The 10,980-nt window shown below is 38.3% G+C and overlaps 1 protein-coding gene across 5 annotated transcripts in view; it reads left to right on the top strand.

Annotated features, from left to right (window-relative positions):
• The window catches only part of atp8b5b (ATPase phospholipid transporting 8B5b), a 22,003-nt gene extending 15,161 nt beyond the window's left edge, over positions 1-6,842 (top strand). For all 5 annotated transcript variants that reach the window (XM_008424729.2, XM_008424733.2, XM_008424731.2 and 2 more), the window contains 10 exons: positions 337-448; positions 542-647; positions 1,595-1,745; positions 1,867-2,050; positions 3,331-3,554; positions 3,627-3,710; positions 3,816-4,061; positions 4,670-4,808; positions 5,523-5,653; positions 6,471-6,842. In XM_008424729.2, the coding sequence (XP_008422951.1) occupies positions 337-448; positions 542-647; positions 1,595-1,745; positions 1,867-2,050; positions 3,331-3,554; positions 3,627-3,710; positions 3,816-4,061; positions 4,670-4,808; positions 5,523-5,653; positions 6,471-6,725 (1,632 nt within the window). In that variant the 3' untranslated portion in view covers positions 6,726-6,842. The remainder of the gene's footprint in view (positions 1-336; positions 449-541; positions 648-1,594; positions 1,746-1,866; positions 2,051-3,330; positions 3,555-3,626; positions 3,711-3,815; positions 4,062-4,669; positions 4,809-5,522; positions 5,654-6,470) is intronic.
• Positions 6,843-10,980: the final 4,138 nt, after the last annotated feature.

Here is a 10,980-nt window from a genome sequence, read left to right as displayed (position 1 = left end):
TGGATGGATGGATGGATGGATGGATGGATGGATGGATGGATGGATGGATGGATGGATGGATGGATGGATGGATGGATGGATGGATGGATGGATGGCTTTTGGTCTTTAAAATACCAACATTTCCACATAACTTAATATTTTGTTCTGTCTGATTTTATAATTTTTAAATACTAAATGATTGATGTTTTGACCAGTTACTCACTTCTTGAGTCGCCTTCTTACCATTTTTTTCCTCTCTAGTACAGTTGTTTGCTCTTCCCTCCTCTGCTTATAACAGATGATGGCTAAGAAGAACATCGGGACTTTAAAGTTGCTAACTGCTAACTTTGCTTCCAGCTGTTGGGAGCCACAGCTGTGGAGGACAAGCTGCAGGATGGCGTCCCTCACACCATCGAGCAGCTGGCCAAAGCTGACATCAAGATCTGGGTTCTGACCGGAGATAAACAAGGTTTGCACCCAATGTGCCTTTAACCCCATTCATTCTATTTAATTTAATTTAACTCATCCGTTTAATCTGTAATTAATTTATTTTACTTCACAGAAACAGCAGAAAACATTGGATATTCCTGCAACATGCTGAGAGACGAGATGAAGGACATCTTTGTTGTGAATGCTAACACAGCTAACGAGGTCAAAGAGGAGCTGCAGTGAGTCAATCAGTAACTATTTATTGTTGGGTCTTCTGATTATTTTTACTACTTACAACCAGCAGTAAATGCAAGCCATGCTTTGAAATTCAAACAAAGATACAGCACCTTTCATACTGACGAGCACACCTAATAAACATGGATCTTAAATTAATTTATACATTATTAAAGTTTACACTRAAAATTAAGACAAGTACAACCTCTAATTTGAGATGCTTGTCTTCAAAAAGGACATGTGGGAGAAAATGCCTTTCGGCTAAAGCAGACATGTTGATTTTCACCCTAGTTATGTCCAAATCTACTGTCAGAGTGGCAGAGGAAAGGCCGCTAGCTACAATGTTAGCTAATTAGCATAAGCTAATGCTAAAGTGCTATACCATCTCAGTTTTTAGCAAAAGCTAATGTTAAAGAGCTATACCAACAAAGCATTTATCAGACATTAATGCTAAAGCACTATACCAACACGGTATTTAACATAAGCTAATGCTAAAGAGCCATAACAACTTAGTACTGAGCAGAAGTTTATGTGAAAGAGGTACACCAACATGGTATTTAGCACAAGCTAAAGATAAAGCTTTATACGACATGGTATTTTATGGAAGCTAATGCTAAAGAACTATACCAACAAGTGATTTAGCATTAGCTAGTGTTAAAGTACAATGCTAACACAATATTTTACCAGAGCTAATGGTTAAAAACTATATCAACACGGTATTTAGCAGAAGCTAATGCTAAAGCAATAAATTCAACACTGTTGAAACACCTACCATGTCTCAGGAACATGGTAGGTGTCCTCACATACAAACATGCCATCCAACTCCACCAATATGCCTTTTCACAATAAATCCCTTGATAACTCATAATTTATCTCTGTCTTAACTATGATTTTATGAAAACTGACAAATTAGCCATGAAATTTAGTTAGCTGCCATCTTTCTCATTTTCAGGAAAGCCAGAAGAAAAATGTGTCCCGGATCAGTAGAGAAGCTGAAGGTGATCAAAGCTCGAGCCGGCCTGTTTTGGCTCCAGAAGATCCAGACTGTACCGGATGAGAGAGTAGACGAAGAATATGGCCTGATTATAAATGGACACAGCCTGGTAAGAAGCTGTTTTAGGCACCAAACAGTTTCAGTTATTTTCTGAATCAGAGAGAAGAATGCAGTCTTTGGGTAGCTGGAGTTATAGCGCCTATGGAAGTGTGTGAACTCTTCGTCTTTAGGCCTACGCACTGCAGGAGGACTTGGAGTTGGAGCTGCTGAGGACGGCATGCATGTGCAAGACGGTGATTTGCTGCAGGGTCACCCCTCTGCAGAAGGCCCAGGTGGTTGAGCTGGTCAAGAAGTACAAGCAGGCCATAACTCTGGCCATTGGAGATGGAGCCAATGATGTCAGCATGATCAAGGGTAAAAATCAGAAATGAGAGTTTAAGTCCAACTAAAGTTTCTCCTATACTTCACCTGAAGCGTCAAAATTGACTCTCATTGATGTAGTTGAAAATTGGGTCATCTGGTTTGCAGGAATCCATCTTCTTTCCTTTCTGATACTGTTCAACAGAGSTCTGTACAAAGTGTTGCATGATTGGTCAGGAGTTTTTGAGCATGTTGCTGTCCAAGTGAATTTGATCAACGAAGGACCAACTGCAGACTAYCAGTCCAATTCCACTCTCCGGTTTTTGTATCCACGGGCAGCCTGAATGGTTTTGAGCAGCAGCGGGTTGTTGGACAAAGTGAGGCACTATGAATATTTGTACAATTCCTCACTAAATATAAATTGTTATAAATAGATTGTTAAATTGGTAAAAACTCCTCAATGGAAATTGCAGCGTATTGTTTACAATGTCTGCAGAAAGGTGTGCTGCTTTGTCTGTGACCGTTTTGTTACTGATATGCTTTGGGCGTGATCGAATCAGGAGAGGTGACTCCAGGTGGTTTGTGATGTATGTGAACACCAAACGGACCAGAGACCGCTCCAAAAGTCGACTATAACGCAGGGCATTCTGGGTAAATACAACCACAACAAACATCCTAGCCTAGCTCTAGTGGGAGAAATGAGCTGTGGTCTTTAGCCAAAGACAAAAGAGAAATCCTACAACTGCTAAAATCTGAAGCTACTCCATTTTTGTTTAAATTTTGCTAAGAAGGAAGTTGTGGTCAGTGTCTTCTTCTGAGATTTCTGTAGTTTCATTCAGTGGTTCTTGGGGCAGTGCCACCACAGGTGAGRAGGGGAACAGATTTGGCTCATCTGATGCAACACAGTGTGAAACAAACTGCACCAGAAATGTAGCAAAAGTTGTAATTTTGATCACCAATTGAACTGATTTACCAGAATATCAGGCATCCCTGATAGACCAGGCTATCAGGGATGCCTGGTCTATCAGTCAACACATGACCACGTGTTGACTGTTTGGTATCGACTGAAAGTGTCGCAATCAGCTCTCATTCACGTAACCATACAAAAATTGTGTCGTTTTTGAACGATTCTTCACTAAATAACTGCAAAGATTGTCAAAAGGCTAAAAAACTCTCTGCAGAAAGACGTGTCTCTCTCTCCATGACTGTTTTGTTGTGTACAAAACGTCCCTCAGCTATTCATCAGCTGCTCAGCTTTGAGTGAATTGTGGGAGAAGGTCCAGGGACCYTGCAGASTGAAAAACGAGTGACGGATCTCGTTGTTTTGCTTCTAGCTGCTCATATCGGCGTGGGCATCAGCGGTCAGGAAGGGATGCAGGCGGTTCTCTCCAGCGACTTCTCCTTCGCCCAGTTCCGGTACCTCCAGCGCCTCCTGCTGGTGCACGGCCGCTGGTCCTACATTCGCATGTGCAAGTTCCTGCAATATTTCTTCTACAAGAACTTTAGCTACACCCTTGTTCACTTCTGGTACGGTTTCTTCTGCGGCTTCTCTGCTCAGGTGAGTTAAAAGTCCTGAGGGAAGAAAGTTGACGCTTTGTGTGGATGTTGACTGATGCTTTTGTGGTTCCAGACTGTTTATGATGACTGGTTCATCACCCTGTACAACATGGTTTACACTGCTACCTCAGTTCTCGCCTTGGGCCTCTTTGACCGGGTAGGAGGAGTCTTGTTATTTTTCATTTAAAAGTCAGAGTCATGGTGGGMTAGATCCTGCTCTGGTCCCTTAGCTTCGTACCTTTTCSTGTTGTTTCTCTCGCAGGACGTCAACGACCGCTGGAGTTTCCGATATCCTCAGCTCTACTCTCCCGGCCAGCTCAACACGTTTTTCAGTAAAAAGATTTTTGTCCGATGTGTAATAGTCAGCACCTACACCTCCCTGGTCATCTTCTTCATCCCGTGGGCAGCCATGCAGGACTCCGTCCGAGGTGACGGCAAAGCCGTAGCGGACTATCAGTCCTTCGCTTTGTTGACACAAACCAGCTTGATGATAGTAGTGAGCGCTCAGGTAAGACATTCTTTGCTGTTTTGATGTCTTCAATGTTTTAGAGTCCTTGTCAAACGGCGRTTTGACTAAAGGCCGAAGGGTTGGAGTCCCAATTGACGGCGTTTCAACTAAAGTCTGAAAAACCTAGAGGTTGGAGTCCTTGTCAAACGGTGTTTTTGACTAAATTCCCATCGGGTTAGAGTCCCAGGTAAACTGGGACTCTAAAATGGGTGCAGGTTTTAATGTTTTTATCTTTTTTAAATCTTTTTTTATCTCTTTCTCTTTCTCACTCTTCATTCACTGTCATATGCTGTTTTTTATTATGTAAAGCACTTTGAAATGCCTTGCTGCTGAAATGTGCTATGCAAATAAAATTTGATTGATTGATTGAATATCATTTATTATATAATTGYTAGGTTTGTATGAATTTTTGCATGCTTGGTTATGGAAAAAAACATTTCTAGCATATTTTAAATGATGCATGTTGGTGTGAAATTGGCAGCCCCACCTTGTTCAAATTAAACTAAATTGGTGTTGAACGTTTTAGTAGCACAGTTGACATGATTCCTAACTTYTGAGCTTATCGCCAAAGAAAACTGAGTAAAAACCTGATTTTTCATTTTTTTCAGATGTTTCTTGACACTTTTTACTGGACAGCGATTAATCAGTTCTTCCTGTGGGGCAGCATTGCTGCCTACTTCGCCATCACATTTACTCTTTTCAGCAATGGCCTTTTTTTCATGTTCACCTCCAGTTTCCCCTTCATYGGTGAGTAAATTTAGCTTTTTATCATGTCAAACACTTATTTTAGCAAAAAAATGTACATTAATTTATAAGAAATGAAGGAAAGTTAGTTTGAATATCCTAAATTAAGTTTTTTAAGTTATACTTACATACAATGTAAATACCAATTTTTGATGGGATAGATTTATACACCCCTTTTCATAAAGTAATATCTTCCATCTATCTACATTTTATAGCTGCTTGTTMTTGAAGTGTCGTTGGATGCAAACCAATATAATAATTTAAAAAATATGGGACTTAAAAATTGTGCCTAGTGGAACTCCATTGCTAAAATTATAACATCTTAATAAAAAACAGTTTAAAAAAGCTCCCCTTTAACAGGAATAAATCAGGCTCAGTGCAGTTAGATGAAAAACTGAGAGAATATAAAGTTAATATTTTTAAATAACAGGAAATTGTGCAAACTGGAGAGCAGTAGGAAAACCAAGTGGTCAGTTTGTCTCCAGCAGTTTATAGTAGGATTTCTACAGAAATGTGCAGTTTGGGGTTTTAACCACTAGATGTCACTATTACCTCCAAATCTGAGACTTTGGCTTCACTAATAATTTGTGGCTGAAAGTTAAATCCTTTCTTTTGTATATAATCTGCTGCTTTTAACGGAATAGACTTAATTTGTTCTTATTTTTCATGTGTCTAAATTGCCTGTGTGGTAATAAACTGTTGTAAAATGTATTTCAGGCACAGCGAGGAACAGTTTGAAGCAGCCGAACGTGTGGCTGACGATACTCCTGACCTGTCTTCTCTGCGTCCTGCCCACTGTGGCTTATCGCTTCCTCTGCATGCAGCTCCGTCCCACCATCACTGATAAGGTGGGGAACCAAAAATCAGGAGCGTTTTACTGTATCGACATACGTTAAAGCCATATGATGTGTTTGAACGGTTGTTTAAAGCAACATGTAAGTGCAAAAATCTGATAAAAAGAGATTTACATCTAATTCATCTAATTTATGATTTTATAGCGAAACTAATTTTCCAGGAGAACCATGGAGACCATTGTATGACGGCGTATCAAGGCCATTGTAGATAGAAAAATAATTAGGGTAAAATTCTGCCAAAACAGTCAGAAATTTTGAGAATAATCTCAAAAATGTAGAACATTTTTTTTAAATTTTTGAGTGTGAAGTCAAAAATGTGCTAAAAATTCAGAAACTTTTAGGCTAACCTTAGAAACCTCCTTGAAAAAAATTTGAAATTTTTGTTAAAACTCAAAAACTGTATAGAAAAAACTGACAAAATTCTGACAAAAAGTTCTATACATTTTTTTTTGGAAAAAATGTGGAAAACATTTTCTTAAAAAACTCAGAAATATTGAGATCAGTATCAGAAATTTTCTAGAAAAAATAAGGAAATTTCCAAGATTTCAAAAGTAAAAAAAAAGATTTCATAAAAACTTAAACGACCCTCATACATCGTTGAACAATGGTGAAAAATGGCCGCCATTTTGATTTTTTTCCAGTGGCTAACGTTTTTCTTTTTCTTTTTCCAAAAACCTAGCCCCTGAGAACAATATTTATCTGAAATATTTACTTAACTTCAGCACCATGACGCGGAACAGTGTCAGTATTTGCTCAACAGAAGGTTTGTAACTAGATTCAAGCTACATTTGACCGCCCTGTCCCGCTCCAGGTGAGGTTTAAGGCTCGGAAGGAGGGACAGCCGGCTCCGGCTCCTTACCGGCCGCCTCCACGGCGCGTCAGCACCCGCCGCTCCAGCTACGCCTTCTCCCACTCCCAGGGCTACGGGGATCTGGTAACCTCCCGCAAATTCATGCGCATGAAGCGGCGACAGACCCTGTTCGGCAGGAAGGTGTCTCCGCTGGTGAAGAACCAGCCGCAGCGATATCGGACCATAACGGAGGAGACGGAGGAGTCGCAGACATAAGATGCGTTCAGGGACTGAATTACTGTTGTTATCTGTGTCGTTATTTTGATACCTAACTGAGAACTGGATGGATGCCGGAGGAAATCAAGGCGTCATTAAAACACTGAAATAGTGTTATTGTTTGTATTATTATTATTATTGAAAAGAGTTTATTCACATATTCACAGTGTCGAACCTGGTGGAGTTCGATGCGGACGGGTTCCGGTATGGTTTACTTCTCTGGCGTTAGACAAGAAAGGGCGCCATCCTGTGGTGTGAAGAGTGTAAGCGCAGTATTCAACTATCTGCACTCCATGATGGTTTGTTGTTGTTGTTGTTGTTCCTGTTTTTGAGAATCTTTAAGTAACATTTTGTCTGCTTCTCTGAAACACTATTTGGCCTTTATGGAACATTTATTATATTTTAAACAGAAAAGTGCAATATACCAATTTACATACGATGAAAATGTCCCAGATGTCAGAGTTCTTCCATGTTTATAACATCAAACATGTTTAAATATTAGTTAAAAGATAACCAGAGAATTCAGTTTTTAAACAGATGTGTTTATTATTAAGAGAGGAACAAAATCCAAAGTGGGATTGATTATTGGAGCTAATAATTACATAATAATGGTACATTTACGCTCCAAATTAACGTGGAACTCAGTGTTTCTAATAGAAATAAATTATTTTCTTCCTGGTTGGTCTTCAGTTTCTGATCTCAGCTACTTTTTTGTCTTCTTCTGTTTTATATTCCACATCAGGAATCTGGTTGTAATTACCTTCTATCTCCACTAGGTGGAACAACTTCTCACCTTTTCACGTCACTGACGTTTATGATTAATACAATTTTACGTCAGAGGTTGAAAAGTACAGGTTGGACTGTTCTACTCAAGTTAAAGTAAAGTACAAGTTTTGAAACGTACTCAAGTACAAAAAGTAAAAATATAGAATATAAAATAACTTTTCATGAGTCTAAAATAAAGTTAATTTAGTTCAGAAACATCAGAATAACAAGATGTTCATGATTTGCATTGACATTAAATCCAAGGTGAATATTCAATTAAGATGTGTTGAGCTGTATTTGCATGAAATAATAATAATAATAATAATAATAATAATAATAAAAAACGACAAAGGTATTTCAGAAAGGTTTGTTGTACATTTTTAACAATCAATTTATGAACTGGCTTTATTTAAAGATGGCCCAAAAGACCCAAAGTCTATGGAGGATGGAGAGTTTTGATAAATTAATGACACATTTAAATAATTAGCTCTTAACTCTCACACTGCACTGAGTCAAAAGAGCCAAGCTAAGTGAAAAACCTGTTCCCTCCGTCGCCTGTGGGGGCGCTGGCTGCACCAAGAACACCTGAAGGAAYCGACACAAAACCTCTGAAGAAGACCAGCGCTGTTTYCTTCTTCACAAAAAGTAAACAAAAGCGGAGCCGTGTCCCGTTTTAGTGGCTGTAGGTTCTGGTTTCCCAACCCGTTGATGTTCGTTAGTAGTTTGGACATCGAGTTTTAGTTTTTAGCCTTAGCGACTCTCCTGCAGGCGCCGTTACTACAAACTATGTAAACTTTTAATAATTTACTGACCTTATTATAAATGTAATGGCGACTGGAATGTAGGTGACTGAAGTAAAATTATCCCAAAGTGTATTGAGATGACAGTTGTTGTCACTTACTGGGATAAACCAGAAGTAAAAACATTGAGGTTTTTGTTATTGATAAAGAACTAATGGCTTTACTGTGAATATGTTTACTATTTAAAGCAAACCGGTGGCTTTTGCTGCAGTTCCTGACAGATTTATTTCTCTATTCCTGATTTATTGTTCGCAACTTTGATGCACTTAAGTGTTTCAGCATCAAACTGATATAAATATGAGTCAGAAGCTCCATGTCATTACCACACATCTCCACTAGGTGGAGCAGATTCACACCTCATCAGGTCCGATGTTTGTTGTTTTATTATTAAACTTTGTTTACAAGATTTAAAACGGTTTATATTTACTGTGATTCCCGTTTTTTTACTGTAATAAACATTTTCTGCTTAAATGTAGTTTTTTATTTTTAAACAGTAACAGTGGTTTATCTTTGATAAAATGTATAAAACATGTTTAAGCCCTTGAGTTTTTTTTTATGTTAAAAATGGGGTGATTTCTTAGAAACAGCGTTTGTGCCACGATTAAATGACCATAATGTGACTCTTTTAGAAGACTGGATTTATTATAGAAAAACTAAAGTCTAATTAAATTTGTTACACAATATCCAGTTTTGAAAATATTTCCAAAAAAACATTTATTAAACTGGAATTAAAGTTCTGTTGTCCTAATATTTGACTCACAAAATGCAAAAGGGTTTGTATTTATATTAAACTTCATACATAATTTCGACATGTTTAATATATTTTTTGTGGGGGTAGAAGAGAGTCAAAAATGTTTCACTTCTGGAAATTTTGAGATTCAAAAGTCTAAAATTTGCAAAGTACAAACTAAAAAAAAATCATTTCTTGTTTTCTAGAAATTTTGATTTTTGGTTAAAAAAATAAACTGTTTTTCTGTATACAATGTCGTTAACACACCGTTGTATTTAACTATTACTTTTTAAAATAAAAAAATTCAGGCATCACACGAAGTGAAATGTGTTTTATAAACTTAAACCCATTTTTAACTTCACAAAACAAAGATAAAACAAATGAAACTTTCACTGTATAAATTAGAAACGGTTTAAAAAGTCAGTTACATCTTCAGCCTCGAGCAGGCTAACCAGGAAGTGTCCCACCGCAGCAGCCAATCACAATCCAGTTCTTGTTGCCGGGCAGAGCAGCTGTTCAGAACTGGACTCTGATTGGCTGCTCCGTCTTCCTTTCAGTGACTCCCGAGCAGATGATGTCCCTGCGTCCATATGGCGGACCTTTGTGACTCTTGTCAACTTTAAAAGCTGCGGTCCGTCCCCCCTCCCCCTCCTGCTGCTGAATGGGGAGTCACCGCCACGCTGTCCTGCCTAAGCGTGCCTTTTGTCCCGCCTCCTCTCCGCTCACTCTCGGCTCCAGACTTTGTTTTGGGTGAAAGGATCCGTCTCAAATGTCCCGGTCAGCCAGCAGCAGCTGCTCCGGACTGCGCCTTTATTCCCCACAAAGGAGAGGCGAGGCGGCCCCTCCCACCCCTCTTTCTGCTCTTTGTGTCCATTCATGAAGCAGCACAAGAGCTGCCTGCGGCTTTTTCTCTCACTTTTTATTTTTTTTGGCGAGTTGCACAAACAATGAATATCATAAAACTGCCTCAGAACTGCTCTTCAGTTTAGAGTCATGGCAAAATGTATTCTCTAAAGAATCAGAGAAAATGTATGGTTGGAGTGTTAGGGCCACTCTAAGAAAATAAACATAAACTTACAGAATAAACTATTAAAATAGAGTCGTAGTATAAAGTAACGTCTGTTTTAGCATAACTTCCTCTGTGGCTTTTGTTGTAATTAACTTTTAAGCACGATAAATCAATAATTCATAAATATCGATTTAAAAAGAAGTAATACTTCCACTGGCATTTTGTTTTGCTTATAACATGGGGAAAGTGATTTGTTACAAGTGAAATAATCTGCCTGTTACCTAGCAACCCCAGCAAAGTTCTGCCCGTCACCTAGCAACCAAAGCCTAAACCACACAAAATATGTTCATTACAATTTGTTTTGCACAAAATTATAGATTTTATTTTAGTTATTTAACTTATAAAGTAGATTGTTACAAGTGAAACAATCTTGTACTTTTCCATYAATATTATTTACTTAAACCAGCTCCTATGTTTTGCTAATAAAACGTTATCAGTTTTCTTATTTCAAGTTAATTCAAGATATTTGCACTAGAAACTTGGCTAAAAATTCAAAAAATGTCAAATACACAAAAGAAAGTCCCAAAATCTTTCACTTCTGGTTAAAAAAATGTCATTTTTGCTTGAATTCCTGGAGCGGTGAAAGTGCCAGTTGTTCCAAACTGACCCTCCCTGCTGAGTGTCAGTCGGGTTTGTTAATGTCATTAGTGATCAGGTTCATTATGAGCCGCATCAGAGCCAGGAATTAGCATCAGCAGCTGCTGGCGGAGGAGATATTAGCATGTTTATGAGGCAGATTAGCATAGCTAGCAGACAGGAAGTATCTGTTTTCTGAAACAGATACGTGCAAAAGTATTCACACTCAAACTTACTGATGATATATAAATGTTCTTATGCGTTTAAAATAATGTCTAAAAACTTGAAAAAAGAAATTCATATCTTTAACTTGTT

The sequence above is a fragment of the Poecilia reticulata genome, linkage group LG12, assembly GCF_000633615.1.
Source record: "Poecilia reticulata strain Guanapo linkage group LG12, Guppy_female_1.0+MT, whole genome shotgun sequence".
In the NCBI taxonomy this organism is placed as follows: Eukaryota; Metazoa; Chordata; class Actinopteri; order Cyprinodontiformes; family Poeciliidae; genus Poecilia; species Poecilia reticulata.
This window is presented reverse-complemented; position numbering and strand designations above follow the sequence as displayed.